The sequence below is a fragment of the Oryzias latipes genome, chromosome 23 (genome assembly GCF_053564925.1).
Source record: "Oryzias latipes strain Hd-rR chromosome 23, Olatipes_Hd-rR_3.1".
Classification (NCBI taxonomy): Eukaryota; Metazoa; Chordata; class Actinopteri; order Beloniformes; family Adrianichthyidae; genus Oryzias; species Oryzias latipes.
The window spans coordinates 17,927,187-17,944,988 of record NC_136259.1 but is presented as its reverse complement, the minus strand read 5'-3'; the positions used below and the strand labels follow the sequence as shown (position 1 = coordinate 17,944,988).

At 37.5% G+C, this 17,802-nt stretch overlaps 1 protein-coding gene across 4 annotated transcripts in view; it reads right to left on the bottom strand.

The window, feature by feature from the left end:
* Positions 1–17,802, bottom strand: part of col7a1l (collagen type VII alpha 1-like) — a 58,968-nt gene that overhangs the window by 34,841 nt on the left and 6,325 nt on the right. For 3 of the 4 annotated variants that reach the window (XM_023952395.2, XM_023952396.2, XM_023952397.2), the window contains exons 3-44: positions 15,671–15,851; positions 15,432–15,591; positions 14,235–14,328; positions 13,233–13,406; positions 12,833–12,996; positions 12,161–12,290; positions 11,964–12,080; positions 11,702–11,857; positions 11,215–11,331; positions 10,955–11,101; positions 10,649–10,768; positions 10,277–10,435; positions 9,215–9,328; positions 8,981–9,130; positions 8,536–8,673; positions 8,230–8,376; positions 7,635–7,754; positions 7,283–7,429; positions 6,682–6,945; positions 6,443–6,582; positions 5,792–5,915; positions 5,536–5,679; positions 4,787–4,974; positions 4,560–4,640; positions 4,465–4,482; positions 4,369–4,395; positions 4,228–4,293; positions 3,968–4,048; positions 3,866–3,892; positions 3,333–3,377; positions 3,142–3,216; positions 2,975–3,070; positions 2,777–2,803; positions 2,564–2,617; positions 2,404–2,475; positions 2,260–2,319; positions 2,142–2,177; positions 2,032–2,067; positions 1,812–1,847; positions 1,625–1,669; positions 1,242–1,313; positions 1,128–1,160 (exon numbers count right to left, since the gene is read on the bottom strand). In XM_023952395.2, coding sequence (XP_023808163.1) covers positions 1,128–1,160; positions 1,242–1,313; positions 1,625–1,669; positions 1,812–1,847; positions 2,032–2,067; positions 2,142–2,177; positions 2,260–2,319; positions 2,404–2,475; positions 2,564–2,617; positions 2,777–2,803; positions 2,975–3,070; positions 3,142–3,216; positions 3,333–3,377; positions 3,866–3,892; positions 3,968–4,048; positions 4,228–4,293; positions 4,369–4,395; positions 4,465–4,482; positions 4,560–4,640; positions 4,787–4,974; positions 5,536–5,679; positions 5,792–5,915; positions 6,443–6,582; positions 6,682–6,945; positions 7,283–7,429; positions 7,635–7,754; positions 8,230–8,376; positions 8,536–8,673; positions 8,981–9,130; positions 9,215–9,328; positions 10,277–10,435; positions 10,649–10,768; positions 10,955–11,101; positions 11,215–11,331; positions 11,702–11,857; positions 11,964–12,080; positions 12,161–12,290; positions 12,833–12,996; positions 13,233–13,406; positions 14,235–14,328; positions 15,432–15,591; positions 15,671–15,851 — 4,382 coding nt within the window. The remainder of the gene's footprint in view (positions 1–1,127; positions 1,161–1,241; positions 1,314–1,624; positions 1,670–1,811; positions 1,848–2,031; positions 2,068–2,141; positions 2,178–2,259; positions 2,320–2,403; positions 2,476–2,563; positions 2,618–2,776; positions 2,804–2,974; positions 3,071–3,141; positions 3,217–3,332; positions 3,378–3,865; positions 3,893–3,967; positions 4,049–4,227; positions 4,294–4,368; positions 4,396–4,464; positions 4,483–4,559; positions 4,641–4,786; positions 4,975–5,535; positions 5,680–5,791; positions 5,916–6,442; positions 6,583–6,681; positions 6,946–7,282; positions 7,430–7,634; positions 7,755–8,229; positions 8,377–8,535; positions 8,674–8,980; positions 9,131–9,214; positions 9,329–10,276; positions 10,436–10,648; positions 10,769–10,954; positions 11,102–11,214; positions 11,332–11,701; positions 11,858–11,963; positions 12,081–12,160; positions 12,291–12,832; positions 12,997–13,232; positions 13,407–14,234; positions 14,329–15,431; positions 15,592–15,670; positions 15,852–17,802) is intronic. The other variant, XM_078942276.1, reaches the window with a different exon arrangement.

Below are 17,802 nucleotides of genomic sequence, written 5' to 3'. Positions count from 1 at the left end.
GTAAAAGCTAATGAGAGAAATCACAATTGTGTTTTGTTAGTGCAGTCACAGCATGCAGTGGGACAGAATACACAGAATAATTCATTAACAATGTTTTCCTAAAATGTCTAGAGAACTATTTCCCTCAGGCTGTTTGACTTATTTAAATTCAAATAAAAACATGCAAAGGACTTCTTTATTCAAGGGTTGTAACCAATTTTAAGTGATGCAGATTTTATTTATATATCAATAACTTTCAATAAGGGAAAACTTTGAATGTAAAATCAAACAAGCTATTTACTAATTCCTTCTTTAATCACTCAAATGTTACAACCTGTATGGACTAAAAAATGCATTCAAATCATTCAAATGTATAATAAATTTAATTGAAATTCCATTTTTAGGACTTTATTAAAGAATCTTAATTCATATATGTCGATGAAGACTCTCATTCATCCAGGTTGATTCCATCATAGTAGGTTTAGGGGTTGTCATCTGGACTTAGTTTTTTAAAGTTGAAGACATTTCACCTCTTATCCAAAAGGCTTTGTCAATTCTGACAAATTTGAGAGATTTATTTAAGTTCAAGCCATAAAGTTTCTGAATTATTTCACCACCTAAACTTGTCTGAAGTTATTTACAATTTGGCCAAAGTTGAAGGTAGTTTAAAACTGAAGACCTAAATGAAAACATATTCCAGGAGAAAACAGGTTCTGTTTATCCCTTTAAGCTGCACAGTTGATTTATACTCAGTAATTTTGTGCAGACAGATGTTATTAGATTACTCAGATTATTTTTTGGGTGATGCCATCTTCCAGAACAACTGTTTGACTCACTAAAATGAGAAACAAGGACCTGACTAATGCAAAGTTATGATGTTGTTAGTATCCATCCCTGCGGCTGGGCCACACAGTCAAATCAAGTTAGCTGCAGGGCTGCCAGCCAAGCCTTTGTAAAAAAACCAAACAGCTGCTTAAAGCTGCAGTTTGTGAAAAGATACAAGTACTGCAAGTCAGCAGGTTTTTAGAAATGTGATTGTTTTTTTGTTTTGTTTTTTTGTTTAGCAAGGGGTTTAACTAAGCATTTTTGTAAAACATTTAGAATGCTTCAAAGACCTTGGAGAAAAGGGCATGGAAAAACTGACTTACCCTGGCCCCCTTTTTACCAGTTGGACCGATTATCTGTAGTGGATGAAAAAAAATAATTGAGCTGAGTAATGGTGTTTTCCATTTGTGGAGTTAAAATGAATAGTTTGTTCTTACACCCTTGGCAGGGTCCCCAGGGACTCCCACTGGACCTTGATCTCCTTTGAGTCCAATCGGTCCCATTGGTCCCTTTGAAATGACAATTTCAAAAAAAGACTTAAAATTTTGGGGTAATAATCGATCAGAACCACCAAAGACAAAAGTTATTTTTCAAAAAAACTATGACCACAATGTAAATTCCTTCTGCTCTTTCAAAATGACTAAAATGGTGAAATAAAATGGTATTTTATTAAATATTTTTTACAATTATTCAGCAAAAGTGGCCATTTCCAAAAGTTGGCTTTCTCTATTTACAAATACTTTTTTCCCTTAGTCTGAGTCATTTCTGTTGATGACATTTCTCTGGGAAAAAAGGTGTCAAAATATTATTTTTCCCTCACCTCAATTCCTGGTAGTCCCGCAGGTCCTGAGTCACCTTGATTTCCCTACAAACACCAAAGATTTTGTTTTTGCACATCCTCAGTTTAATGTGGTCAGCTAATTTTGATATAATTTATTTAATTTAATAATTTCGGTATTGTTGGCATTATCCGTTAAAAAGGAAATAAATAGCAGTGATGACCTTACCTTTTCACCTTGGTCTCCTTTGAGTCCCCTTTTCCCCTGCAAGGAAAAATGAATCACTTAATATCGGTCTTTTAATCAGTGTTTCTTCCAAACCTTCATTTTATAGAGTTTGTCCTTCATCCCATTAAAAGGAGGCAGACATAATTTATTTGCACTTCGGGGTAAAATAGGACAAAGTCACTGTTAACAAGTGAAGTTAGGATAAAAATCATGAACACACCCGAGGTCCAGGAACGCCTTGGATGCCTTGCTCCCCCTTTAAAGAAAAACAAAGAAAACATTTAACAAAAAACCTTTATTTTAAGTAAGTTAGAGTTTGGTTTGTAATACCTTTGGGCCAAATGGTCCTGTTAAGCCAACATCTCCCTTCAAAACAAAACATTGTAGTAAGAAAAACATGATTTGATTGTCTTTCCTCTGACGTGAAGCTTGTAAATTAAAAATGTACCTTTTCTCCCTGCTCTCCACGTAGACCTTGAACACCCTGTATCCCGACTCCTTTTTCCCCCTATAAAAGATTTGTGAATACCAGCTTCAGATGTTTTTTTCTGTATACAGCTTGAGAAACAGTTGTACTAATCAGCTATTTTACCTTATCTCCCTTCTGGCCTTGTAATCCTGGAACCCCATCTATGCCAATGGGACCGGGTAAACCAGCAATCCCCTAAACCAGTTCATACAAAAACAGAATTTTTTGGGTGTTATACAATGCATTTTGTTAACTTTAATAACTTGAACAATTACGTGCTTACATCTATTCCTGGTTCTCCTTTGTCTCCCTTCATGCCCTGCTTCCCCCTTAAGCCCTTTTGAAAAATAAATGAATATGTGATTCCTTATAAAGAGAAAGCGTGCCTTTTATGTAACAAAGTAACTGATGCTGTGGTTTTAAAATAGGCTGATGTGCAAGAATTATATTAAAGTAAATTTAAAGCAAAAGTACAAGAAGAGGGAGACACACTTACTTTTTCCCCCGGCTCTCCAGGGTCTCCCTACAAAGAAATAGAGAACAGCAAAATGATCTTTGAATCTATGAATGGACACTGAACGTATATAAAAAAAAAAAAACTGAGAGCTTTTTGGAAAAAAAATTATTCGATAAGGCTTGTTTAAAGGTTAACTTGAAGTTTTACAACTGTTTTTTTACGACTTTCCGTCTTTACCTTGACAGATAGTCCCTGTGGCCCCGATGGTCCTGTTTGCCCGGGCAGGCCTGGAGCTCCATTGACTCCTGGTACACCAGGTGGTCCTTGGGGACCCTGTAGCATAAAGTTAACAACTGATATAAAGTGTATTTATAAATATTTTGAATTATTGTGGGATGTTTTACTGAAGATCCAGGTTCTCCTTTTCGTCCAGGTACATAGTTTGCATCAGTGCCAGCTATAACATATCCAGGCTCTCCCTAAATTGGAAAAAAATATATATACATTTCTCTGCTTGTTGTGAAAGTGCTCCAGTCCTAAAACAGAACTTTCCAGCAGGAAGCTGTGTGATGAGTTCAGTCTTGAGCAGACTTACTCTTTCTCCTCTCTGTCCCTTTGGACCAGGCAGTCCAGGAGGACCCTGCCAGGCAAGGAAAGATGAAAACACTCTTCATTAATTTTTCTGAAAGATGCTATAATAAAACACCAGAGACTGTGGCAAAAGAAATTAGAACCCTTAAAAGTTTTGCTTAACTTGGCAAAAACAGTCAGAAAATGTGAGTTTTTTACATTAAAATATAGAATGTCTTCACAATAGGGTCAGTTAGAAATGATATTTGTTTGTCATTTAAATGGTTGTTAAGAAACATGCATGCTTAGCGTGAACAGCAACAAATATGAGTGTTTTGTACCAATAAAAAAAGGAACATAAATTCTTAAAAATAATTGATTATATGCTTCTTTTCAATATTTTGTACTAAGTTTAAATCCGTTTTTAATAAAAGCAAGAGAAAATGTGTTTAAAACTCTGATCTGGTAACTAAAGATAATGCTGTATACATATCATATGACCGTGACAATAATTAAACTTTTGTATCTGTATAAAGAAAATTGTCACTTAGATTTTACCATATCTCCTGGAATTCCTGAAGGGCCCTGAAAATAGAGTTACAATATAATTATTTTCAGGAATCAGTTCAAGTTAAAGGGAAACTTTCTAAATTTAGTTACCCTCAGGCCAGCAGAACCTGGGGGCCCTGTTCTCCCAGGTCGCCCTGGTAACCCAGGAACGCCATCTGTTCCAGGAGGTCCCTGTCAGATGTAAATTTTTGGTCAATTACGGTAATAAATAAAAATACTATATAAAAAAAAAAGTTTTAAAACATTATTAACATAAAGCTTTTACTGCATCCTACTGTGTGCATCCATTATTAACTGGACATGGCTACTATTTAAAATGCATTGTTGTGTCTTGAGAATAAAGTGTTTACCCTTTCTCCTTTCTCTCCTTTGGCAGATGTAAATGGGTCGTACTGTCCTGGGCTTTTCCTAAATTTCTACAGACACATTATTATTAATAAATGAATATTGAATTGCTAAATTTGAAGTGTAAATAATCAATTTCAACCTACCAGACCTCCAATACCAAAGCCATCTCCCTAGACAAAAATTACACCATGAAACAGTCTTTTTGCATACATTTGAAAATCCCTTGTGAATTAACTTACCTTTTCTCCTTTCTGGCCCTATGAAAAAAAATAAATGCATGACTCAAAGCTAGTGAGCAACACACAGTTAAGCAATGTTTATCATGAAAACTAACTTTCTGACACTGGGAGGCACAGGGACCCTGAGGCTCGTCCAGCTCCTCTGGGTCTTCAGTTGGAGTGTCTAATTGTGCAAACTGGACATAAAAAAAGACAAATAACAAGTTATGATTTCATCATTTAAGTGCATTTGTGTGAAAGTAGAGGACACTTTCTAAGGCAAAATAGAAATCCTCCCATCTATTTGTTGGACTTCTGCAAAAAACGTTTGTAGTTTCCTCACCTCGTCATCAAATCTGAACTCAGAGAGAAGGTCATCACTGCAGAGACTGTTGATAAATTCTCTCTCTATGGAGTGGAAATCATCGAAGGTCGGGGAATAGAAGATATTTTTGTAGCTGGTGGGAGCTGCGATTTTGTTCAGCTCCTCAATGTCTGCGTTAGAAACTCCAACTGCCAGAACACTGACTCCTGCCAGAGATATTCAAAACATTTGAGTTTTTTCCACAGCGTTTACATCAAACATGACTAGTTTTCTACTTTTCTAGTTTTTTAAAATAGCTGAAAGATGCCAACAATGCCTTGGACTTTTTTGAGATTTAAAGAAAATATATATATTTTATCTGTCTTATGATAAGGGGAGTGACTTACACAGAGAAGTGGTGAAGCCAAATTAATGCTTTGAAACACTATAGGTGCAAACTTTTAGAGTTAGTTTCTATATCTTAGTAAGCCATAGCTTCTTTCTCCAAGGAGGTTTATTAATAAAACTAGTATTTTTAACCCCTTGATGCCTATTGATGCAAATATGTATCAAACCACTTCGGCTCCAAAATGACCTCAATTTAGCATCTTATTGAAAGCTGGATATACAAAATACTCCCCATCCCAATAGCATGTCTATAAAGTTTAATTCTTAGCTATTAAATTTTCCGCTCACGAGTTTGTCATGAAATTATTTTACTTCACTTGGAGTTAGTAGAAACCACATGTTTCTGGTGTGATTTTGACCAAAGGCTTTAATAAACTGACCCAAAGCACGTGCAATCTTGGAGGGCAGCACCACATCATCCTGGGCCCTGCCATCTGTGATAAGCACCAGAACATGGGGCACACTCTGCCTCATCCCCAAGGACTCCTGAAAGAGTTCCTGCAGAACGTACCCGATGCCTTTACCTGTGCACACAAACAGTTTTTCCCCAAATGAAGTTCTTTTGTTTGAGATAAACCATATCTGATAACAGGTGCCACAACAACCCTTTTGTTGATTGGAGTGCGTTCAACTAACCTGTTTTAGTGTTGCCTCCCACATACCGCAGCCCTCTGATGGCCCTGAGCACAGAGTTTCTGTCTTTGAAGTCGCTCAGACGGAACTCAACGCGCGGTTCGTCGCTGTAATGAACCACGGCGATCTGAGAGAATATTGCAAAGCACCATTACTGCTATTAGCATAAACAGATCCTCATTTCTGCAAGTATGCTGAACTAAAAATTCTGGTAAAAGTATTTAGAATTTTGTTTCGTGTGTTCCTTTACTTTATCACCTTGTTAACAACATTGATAATCTAAAGGACACTTGTTATTTTAGAATAATCTATTTTTTAAGACTCACTTTGACGAAAATAGCAGTGGTTTTTTTGTGTGGCCTTTTTAACATGTTCTTGTGAAATTTTTCTGATGATGTAGGACCTATATGAAGAAAATTAAGCTTAAATTGCAAATCTGAGTATTTTTTTTATTCAAATCGGTGTTAATCAAGACCAGACGAAAGTTGCAGTTGGAAAAACAGCTTATTTGTGACATACAAAATTTGCTGGGGAGGCCACGAGCTTTTTAATGCAAACATCCTGACACTGGTATTAAGTCAAGCCACCAAAATCCAAAAACTGGACATAAATTCAGTTATATTCTCAGCACAACATCACAGAGCAGAGACAAACCTGTGTGCCCTGCGGACCAATAACAGGGAAGTACGTAGCCATTCTGAACATGAAGTCTCTCATTTTAATAAAGTTGTTGACACCGATGCTTGAGGACTCATCAACTAAGAAAACTATGTCAGCTTTGGACCTTCCACACACTGAGAAAAGACAAAAATAAAAACATAGAAATTTGAATATTCAACAGACATGACCTGACAGTAGAAATGTAAACTATGAGCGGGGGACTGCCTAAATACCTGGCTGTGTTGGAGCAGTTTTCTTTATGCTCACTGTGGTCTTTTGTTGTGTGGGGGGCGCAGCTGCGTTGGCTTTGGTGACTCTTAGCGGCGTCTTGATGGTGAGGGGTTCAGTTGGGGGTGCGTTGGTTGGTTGCTCAGTGGGGGCGGATTCAGTGATGAGCACTGTGGTGGTACTTAGGGAACCAGCTGTGATTTGTGCATAGATTGGAGCTACTGTGGTTGGTACTGACTGGTCTGTCTGAACAGGGTTGTCCGGCCCCACTGTGACGTCCAGAACCAAAATGAGAGATTAGAAAAAAATCTCAGTCATATAAACTACAAAGATCATAGAATCGGTGGGGCCAAAAGTGAAACAAGCAACTTAAAATTGCAAAAACAAACAAACAAAAAAAAACGCTGTTTTTTCCTATTTATCCACTTCTCATAAGTGAATAATTTGAACTGAATGTACTTGTATCCTATCAATTGCTTAAGTCATTGACAATAGAACAGGACTGGTGTGCACACATAATTGGTATAAAGCTTATTTCTAACAATTTTCCTAAATGATAAAAAAGCAAATAAAGGCTTATACTTGAATGGTTTAGTGATGGCTTACATATTCGTTGAAATATGATGCTTATAGGTCCTTGCACTTCTCCATACAAAGGCCTGATGGTGAAAATGTATGTTCTTCCATATAGGAGATCATCGATCTTATAGGATGTGAAGCCAGGTCCCAGCCTCTCTGTTTTTGTATCCAGCACTGATCACAACATATAAAAAAACACTTCAGGTAAATATCAGGATCTCACAAAATCCTAACTTCAAAGTCAAAAGGATTCAAAATAGTAATAAGTAAAAAATAATGAATTATATTGTCAACTTTAATTTAGCAAAGAAAGGTTGTTTTATGTGCAAACATGTAAATTGAACAAAAAACCTCAAGTGTTCTGAGCTTCACTTCTGACCTGAGATGTGCCTCCAGGAGAGAAGGTATCCAGAGACGCCGGCCACACGGGTCCAGTTCAGAATAGTGCTGCTGTCTGTTGTGTTTAAGGCAGCAAATCCCTCCACTTTTGGAAGATCCACTGAAGCATACACACACCCGCGCGCACACACAAAAGAAATAACAACAAATGTCATTAATGAAATTCCAGATAAGAAAAGAAAGAGAATTTAAGCCATGGACCAAACTTTAGAATTGAACTAAGAAAATCAAACGTACTAAAACTTACTTACTAAATTTCAAACCGAAAGGAAGTTGTTATTTGTGTGCAGCTATGGACAAATATAGTAGAATTTACATCTTAGTTAGACCAAAACCAAAGTGAAGGAAAATCAATCAATAAAAAGTTTGAAAAATTCAATGTGTAAAGAGCATTGATGACAGTAACTCTTTGAAGAAATAAACTATAAAGCGAAAATTGATCACTGAGGAGAGACTAATAATTGGGGTTTGCACCCGGCTGGAATGATATGACACCAAGTCTTTCAAATGTCAGAATAGAGCTGTGAAAGAAATAGCCTGGTGCAAGATTCATGATGTAATTATGATGCACCCACGTGTGCGTGCAGTGACCAGAACTGGGCTTCCCTCTCTGCTGCCCACCACAGGGGAAATCTGGATCTTATAGGCTGAACTTTCCTGCAGGTTTTGGATGGTAAAGGATGTGGAAGCAGCAGATACAGCTTGGGACTTCTCCTGGCCTCCTGATTCATGACAAAAATACAGATTCAAGTATTGGCAATGATCTGTTTTACCCCCAAAAAGTAGTTGTCTAAGAAAGATTGTGGATGTAAAAGAGAACTGTAACATTTAAACATGTTTTTGGAGAATATTATTACCAGAGTAGGTTTTTGGTTCCTTACCAAGGAAGGGAATCCAGGATATCTTGTAACCAGAAACCCCTGAAACCTTCTTCCAGGACAGTGTGAAAGAATTTACTCCAATATCAATGACTTTAACTTCCCTTACTGCCTCGACTGGATCTGAGTCTGAAACTGCAGCTGAAAAAAAACACATCACCCAGTCACATCAGACTATTATCAACATTTGTTTTCAATCCTATTCCTAACAATAATGTAAAGAAAAAACATGTGTCAAGTAAAATGGCTTTAAAATCTCCCAGGTGAATCATTTGAAATTGCATATTTTTTTTGCATCAATCAGTAAAACACACTAAAAATGACAGGAACAGCAGTTGTGGGAGACGACAGTCCGTGATTTGAAAGTAAATCAGACAGCATTAGGTTTTGTTACACACATAGACACAGAAAATAAGATTCATAGTCAGTTGAACAACCTTCTCTGTACCTGTGAGCTGAGACAAAGAGATTTCTGGCCCCTCTGAGTTTCCGTAAACCGCACAGATGGTGATTGTGTAAGCAGAGCGCGGGTTGAGCTCTTTGATTCTGTGGAAGAGGATGCTGCGATCCAGATACTGAAGCTGAGGATTGCTGTTTTCTGTAAGCGTGCACACAGAGATTTGATGACATAATTGCAAATCATAAAGACACACTACTCCTTAAAACATATATAACAAATCACCTGCCATCCAGGAAAGCTTGTACTCTGTTGCTCCAACAATGGGACTCCATTCCACATCAATAGTCGTACTGGTGTAGGATGTAACCTTGAAGTTGGACACGTAACCCAAAGGAGCTAAAAAAGTAAAGAAAAAACACTAAGATACAGAGTTTTGTGGTAAATTGAAGAATAACTTAGTAAAAATTAAAATGTATTGATGATTGAAGAGTTCTGACAGCAAAACTAATGGAAAGATGACAAAATATGCCACAATTAAAGCATAGTGCTCTTTAAATATCAGAAAACATCTAGACTAAGGTGAAGTTTTCATATAATGTTAAAGAATATGTTAATATAGTTGATGAAAATTCACTAAATGCATTTACGGTGCATTTTAATTCACACTTTTGCTGTTTACAAAAAAAACCTAAATGTATTCTCTCAGAATTTATAATAATTCCGTAATAATTGAGGTTTTTCTCTGAGCTGTAGTGTTGTGAATATCATAGTTTGAGTTTTTTATTGCTAAAACAATTATTCTTTTTTTATATTTAATGGAAAATTCTGTCATTTATAGATTAAAAACTTTCACTTTTGGCAAGTGTTAAACACCTTCCAGGTTTTTTTGTGTTGAAAGAGGCATGTCTTGTTATTTTCTAACAAAAGATTGACACACAAAAAAAACCCTTTCTTTGTGGATGACATACATTTCATTTATAACAATAATCTTAGATGTTTTTGACCTTTGATTAACTCATTTTTGTGATCATATTAGTGATGTGATTCCCTAGATTAAGCAAATTCAGCATTAAGTGTATGGCTTAATGTACAGAGAGGAAGAATCAGGATCTATTTACCACAACTCAGCAGATGTTGGTAAAATGTGCATTTCAGGAAAAAATGACTTTTTATATATATGAATACATGAATACAAAAAGATATATATTTTTGTAACACAAAAATGTGTTTTTAAAACAACAACTTCAAAGATCTGTCAGTAAAAAAAAAAATAAGCACAATCTTTCTTTACTCTTCAGGTTTTTTTTAAAGTATTTTTGTGAAATACCAAACCGCAACACTCACAAGTCCTGAAGGTAGCAGAGATGCCAGGTCCAGCCGCAGACCCGAACAGCACATACAGAGTCAGGACGTACTCTGTATCATGAGCTACATTCTTCAGCTTGTACTCTGTGGTGCTGCTGTTCAGGGCCAACTGTCTGGGACGATCTCGACCAACAAACTCTAAACAAAAAAGTTATTTTATTAAAACCATTTTCCAATGGGACTATGAACTCTCACTTCTTTCCTCTACATATACATCTCACTGCATACTGGCAGGTTGAAGTGCACATCATAAACCATAATAAATACATAATGAGTGTAGGAGTAGTGGATCCTGCCACTACTGTAGGTTCACTTTAAGAAGAGAAGGCTTAGGAGAAGAAAGTAAATCACCTGGGGTGGGTCCCCATGCCAGTCTGTATCCAGTAGCCCCTGGGACGCTGTTCCAAGAAACCACCGCCGTACTCGTGCTCACAGCAGACACTTTCAGAGTCTGAACAGCACTGCTTTCCACTGAAACAAAGACAAGAGAGAAGGGTATATCTGCTCATTAGATGGATTATAGATGTAACCAAGATAAATCTACAAAAAATATCTATCCTTTCAAGATATTTGAGAGACTCTTATCAAATCTCCAGGGATGATGAGAGGAGATAACAGCCATTAAACGGGATAATCAGAATATGATACGACATTTACACGTCTTGACTTTGGCAGTGGTAACGGGGCCCTCTATATCCCCAAAGATGGGATTGATGGTGACGGTGTAGTCAGAGCCTGAGTGGAGGCCCTGGATCATGTAGAAGTTAAAGTTGTCTCCGAGGTTGATGTTCTCTATGTGACCATCTGCAGGACATAGACAGTAACAAAAAGAAAGGTGCCAAATGTTTGTTTTGTTTTTTAAACAAAAAAATGTTTGTACTACCGTAATCACTGAACAAGACTAATAGTCTCATTACCTGAGGATGCCCATGTCAGTCTGTATCCCGAAGCTCCCTTGACTGATGCCCACCTTGCTTGGACTGTGTCTGTGGTGGCGTTCTGGACCAGGAACTGCTGAACTGGCACTAGTTTTACTGTCAGTAACACCCCAAATGAAAAAAATAAAATAAAAATTAACAGACAATTTTACAGTTTTAGAGAAGCAAAAGAAGAAAAGTAAACAAGTACAAATGAGATCTTTTCCAGGATTTATTATTATACAATAGGTTTCAATTGACACATCTTTTCTAGAACAATAACTCCCTGCTGTGGACATGTTGTGGTACTGCATGTTTATTTGTGTGAAACAACATCATAATATGGATTTTTTTCCAAGACTAACAACTAAAAGATTATAGACGTGTCCCCTTTTTAGAAGTTTAAACAGAACCTAAACTATGAGGAGCATAAAGTCGGTTTTCAACTCAAGCAAATTCAACATAAATATCCAGAAAAAAAACATACATGTCTTTCCCACTAATGAGACGGGTTCACTTGGTCCTTCAGAATAAATGGCATAAATACTGATGGTGTACTTCTTGTCCTCCTCCAGGCCATCAACCACATGAGAAAAGGCATCTCCTGGAAGCAGCTGCTCATATGTTAATCCAGGCCGGTTGGCTGTAGAGATCCAAATGAAGGCAAAAACACTCATTTACAAAGAAATTCTTAAAGAATCTGTACTGACATTAAATCTAAAAGGTTTTTGATTATCTTAGATGCATACTTCTTGGGATGAAGAGTTTGAAGCCGCTGGGCTTCCCCAGAGGAGGAGTCCAGCCGAGGCGAAGAGAGAACAGACCCTCCTCGATGACACGGAAGTTTGACACTTTGGGTAACGGGTCTAGGGGACACAAAACATGTTGCTTAGTGATTAGGACTACAGTACATCTGCATGAGCATTCTCTAAAATGTAAAACTCACTAGTCTTCACTGTGATTGTGACAGGATCCCCGATCAGGTTTGGGTAGACGGCATAGAGAGTGAGGGAATAGTCTGTCTGTGTACTCAGCCCTGTCACCATGGCTGTGGTCACATCTGCCTTCAGGTCCATCTGTTACAAATGTGAGACCAGACAGAAGCAGAAAGGAGTGTGAGTGTCAGTGTGTGTGTGTGTGGGGGGGGTAGATAGAATGAAACACAAACAGTGAAGTCTGTAATCTAAAAAAATAGTTCATGTAAATCATTTCACATCAGAGCAGATGTTTAATTCTTAATTTTTACTGTTTCTTCCTTTCTTTGATCCATATTACTCTGGACCTCATTTGGTTGCATGCATTTTTAAAGCAACCATTTTTGGTAATTCCATCAACATTATATTACTTTAGAGCATTGGGTAAAAAAAAAAGCTCAATCTGCAGAAGGAATGACTCACATTGTACCTGACCTGGAGCTAGATCTGCATAAATCAGATCAGAAATGTCTTCTTCAAATTATCTATCTATCTGTCTGCCAGGTCAAGATGACGTGCATTGAAACAGTAATAAAAGCATGACTCATGCATATGTGTCAAAGAATTATGAGAATTTTACAGCAGGTGTAAGAAAATGTTAACCTTTTATGTTTTTGCTCTTTTCTAACTGATGTGAAAGTTACCCGTCTCTGCTGTAGATGTTCACGGAGTCCCCGGGGATTGAGAGGGGAGACCATGAGGCGATATCCGGTCACATCCCCTGTGGCCGGGCTCCAGGTAAGCCTAAGGGAGTTGTATGCCAGCTCACTGACCTGCAGGTCTCTGGGACCTACCACGCGTTCCTCACCTACAATGGAATGGAAGCACAGATGTACAGATGTTATGTAAGTTGACACATAAAAAGATGAACTGTGCAGTTTGGGAAAATGCAGATCTGCTGACATTAAACGAAGCTGTTACATTTTACCACTCCTTTGAAGTGTTGGCTTATAATATGAAATAGAAGACTGCCTTCAGGGTAATTGTGACATTTTTAAGCAAAATGTTGCTTTTCATGATTAACTATGTGAAAAAAAGACTCACTTGGCTGAGCAGTTTTTACAGGTCGAGGTGGTTCAGAAGCTGTGAAACAAAGTCTGCGGGACAGCTTTGGAAGGACAGTTTCCAGGACAGAGAAATCGGCACTTAATAGAAGATGCTCCTCGTGAGGCTCAGACACTATTCCTTTTAACTCTGCTTCGTCAGCTTCTCTAACTCCTGCACGAAGAAGGAGACAAGAGAAGTGACAAACCTGATATTGATATTGACAAAAGTATAGGACTTTCTTCAAAAAATAAATCGAAAGAATAAGCTACAAGGCTTTATTTATGTTTTTGAAAAACAAATACATTTTGGTAAAAAAAAAAAAAACTAATAATAAAAATAACGATAATGACCACCAGGGGGAGTTATAGTTCACTCAATGATCTGATGGAGGGCTTTACAAAATCAAATGCTCCAGACAGCCCAAACAAATGACAAAGAACACAAAAGCAATAAAAAAAAAACAGATACATAGCCAATTTAATAGCAGGAGATGTTAACTAACAGCAAACTGACAGAGCAAAAGTTATAAAAACCTGAAACTGAGAAAGAAAAAATGAGAAGTCCAATAAAAACAGAAAAAATCTTATTCCTGGAGAAATAAAACTGAGTATAAAAAATGTTTTGTGTCAAAGATGCAGCAAAGAAACTTTTAATTGTGTAGCCTCAATTATCAGCAAGTATTGTCTGAGAGAAGAAGATATTACCTTGTCTGCCCTGTGATTGTGTTGAAAAGAAAAATACTGACATTGTGTGAAATCAAAGTTGTAGGAAAGGAGTAAGAAAAAGAAATTTGACTCAATGTGACCCAATTTGGATTAATCACCTATTTAGTGCACAAAAATATGCTTCTTGAAATGCATTCTGCCAAAAAGTACTAAAAGCAAATCCATGAATTCCAATATATAGGACACGGACACAAAGTTCTGACAACAAACACTGCAGACAGGAGGGACAAGTTTGGGTCAAATTTAAACAACTGTTGGAAGAACTCAAACTCACCAACTGCAAACAACGTGATCCCATTGTCTGCAACTGCTCTGGATGCAGAGTCAACTGGGTCCTCTGAGCGCCCATTTGTGATCAGAATTGCAATCTGAAGCAAAAAAAAGGACATTTTTACCTTATTACAATTTATTAATGGATTAATTTTTTTTTAATTCTTCAAGTATTTACAAGTATTCAGTGTACAACATGGATAGCGATTTGTGCATCTGATTCAAACAACTCTCTTTTATGCATTAAATGCACAGAACTGTGTTGTGCTTAATTAGTGCCTTTGTCTTCACTGTCAATCATGCTTCAGCAACATAAAGCAAACATGAAAGAAACCTGCATGGACTTTGACATGTTCTGCATAACTATTTTAAAAAAAAAAGGAAAAAGGTAATCCAGTCAGGCTGTCTTGATCGCAAGTCTAATAATTTCTTCATTTATACGTATACGTTTTCTTTTTGCACGTGCTTCTCTTGTACAATCCAACACATCAGTCTGAATCTTTGCTTTCTTTCAGTTGCACATCAAGTGTCCTCCTGCAAGATGAGTCACACATTTCAACCGATGACTGTAATGCTGATCAAGTGACTTATATAGCCAGAGCACTGTAAGATAAAAGCTCTTGATAAAACATTATTGGACGCAAGTAAGAAAGGAAATCCTTTTGATGGCACAAGATCTCTTTGTTGGTTGACCAATCAATTACATTGGATTTACAAGACAAGAAAAAGACGGATATTGATGTGATACGTTTTTGAGTCTCACAATTCAGTTTTTCCATTGATCATCTATTCTTGTCCATCAGACTATAGCGTCTGTGCTGGAAAAGAAATGGCTTTTTTTTCTCTTTGAAAAAATAGGAAAAAAATCAAATAAAGTCAAATCTGTTTTTATCTGAAAAACCACAGTTGATTTTAATTCCAGGCACAGAAAGTAAAGGGTTTATTCTGCATAACAGGGGTGTAACTATGCTTGCAATAGATCATTTAGAACACCAACAAACACTTTTTTTTAACAAAAAAATAGCAGATGTCTGTAACTTTATCAATTCAGCCATTTCTACTAAGTTTTGTCAGATTGTCAAACTTCTGTCATAACTTTGAATGAGAAGTAACCTCTATGATAATTATTATGTTTGGCAGATGCACCAAACATTCCAGGAAGTTGACACACGACCACACATAACAGGCTGAGGAAATGTACCTTTGGGGCAAAATCTCGACTGATGGCAGGGCTGAACACGGAGTCGATGAGAAACTTGAGGGCCTTGCCAGTCCTCCTGGATCCGCCCTGGTAGGGGAGGTCCCTAACAGCTCGCATCACGTCCTGAAGTGAACTGTAATCTGTCAAAGCAACCTGCATCCTGGACAGCAATAACAAGGAGTGAAAATCCTAGAAAAACAGTCTAATAGTGTTGTGTATTCATAAATGTGCTTTGATACCTTGGAATATCTCCAAAGACAGTGACTCCAAAGCGCACACCATCAGTCCCTATATTGTTGTCTTGAAAGGCGGACATTACGGCCAAGATGAAGTCCTTGGCTTTGGAAAAGCTGGTCTGGCCCACACTCCATGACTCATCCAGTAGAAACGCTATGTCTGCCTGCACCACAGTCCTACAAGCTGACAAGAACAGATAACTTTAATTTATGTTTGCATAGAGGAATGAGGAATGCATGACTGAGTAATTAAAAGAAAAAATAGAAGCTCACTTTAAAGCAACTGTTCCTTGTATTTAACAATTGCATAAGACATAGCAACCACTTTCATGTGTTTGACAACTGCTTCAACCACCAGATGGCAGTCTTGTTCCACCCCACTAAATGTAGAGTTCTCCTTTCACTTCATCCTGTCAGGCAGCCAAAGCCGCCACACAAACCACCATGAATTTTTAATGAGACAAAAGTAAGCCAAAGAGACCATCAATATTCTGAGCACTCTGGCAATAAAACTTCAGAACAGCGTTAAGAGACGCTTCGAATAATAAGGTAAACACACCCAAAATCAGTGTCAGCGGAGTTTGCCTGAGCAAACGTTTAACACGCCTCAGAGAAGGAAGACACTCACAATAGTGCAGCTGTGCTGGAAACGCACACGTGAACACACAATCTGCTGTGTCTGCAGACCCCTTTCTGAGTCAATACTCAGGCATTACATATGCAATAAAGCAAAGTGACGACAGCATTGATTAAGCCATTGAATTAAAGATAGGTTCCACTGATTGTTCTGTAAGTGATAAGTGATTTGGTGCTCTATTTCATTACGGAGCTTGCTCTCCTCTATTACCTTGCCTTCCTGCCTTGGCTGAAATCCCAGGATCCACTGTGGGTGACATATGTCCCCAGCCCATGGCGACCTAACATTATGTTCTCCTTCACACTCCCATATATCTTACCAAAGCAGTAAAATATTACTCGAAATCACCTTTTGGAGGATTGTGTCGTGTTGAGCTATCAACCTTGCCTACATAAAATGTCTTGTATTATGTACTGTATACAGCAGTGAATGTATTGGCGATCTGGCCTTACAAGATGCAGCATCCTTTTTAAGTAGCCTCACTTGCATAAACAATTTATGCAGTGTGATGCCTTTTAAACCCCTTTGACTTCTGCAAAAAGCTCATAAAACTCAATGGAGACCCTCAGGAGGGAGGCAGCCAGAGGCTTGTATCTGTCACACAAATCGGGGTGCAAAACAAGATCAATTATCCAAAAGTTTGTTTCCGTGAAAAGGATGAGGACGCTACCCATGCTGGGAGATTTGGAATCGTTTTCTTGAAGGTTATCTGTGCTGATATCTCAAAGGTTTTAACACCTCTTGTTGGAACACCATTGATTTGTGCATTAGATGTAGTTCAGTGGCTTCAGCAAATTCTGCTGGAAATTCTGCCAACAGAGCAACACCCTTTAGGGACACGCTTCTGCAATCAGCACCACAAAGATCTGGAGTCTTACCTTTAAAAGAGTTGTAGAAGAGGCACACTTTAATGTGAACAGTCCACTACAAGTACACTTAGATCATTACAAAAGGAACCAAAGGACTAAACAGCAGTAATATGCTTCTAATGTATTTAACAGCCTTGTGTCAATGAAATCAAAGAAATTTGGGAAAAGGCCTACACACATCCTACTAACACTCTTACATGCTGTATTTTTAGACCTGTAAAGGATCTACTTTAAAAAAATGAAATAAAATTCACTTTTTATATACATTAAGCTGTATATTGTAGTTAGTTAATTAACATGTCCTGTGTTTTATTATGCATTTAATTATCAAAAAATTGTGTATTTCTGAAACTATTCTATAATACAACATTTCAAGAAAAAACATATTGGTATCTGCAATACTAGCCCTGTAACTATTTAAAATTCGATAGCCAAAATCCCAGTATCGCCCACCCCCTACCTTCTACTGCCCCTTATGTATTGATGATGAACTACAATGCAAAAAACATGGACCAAGTTAGATACAATGGGTTTTAATCCTCCTATAGAGATAGTGTTCTCAGAAATGCGTGTATCAAATATGACACTTAATTTCTCTTTAGGGATTTTGATCTTAGGGGTTTGAATTG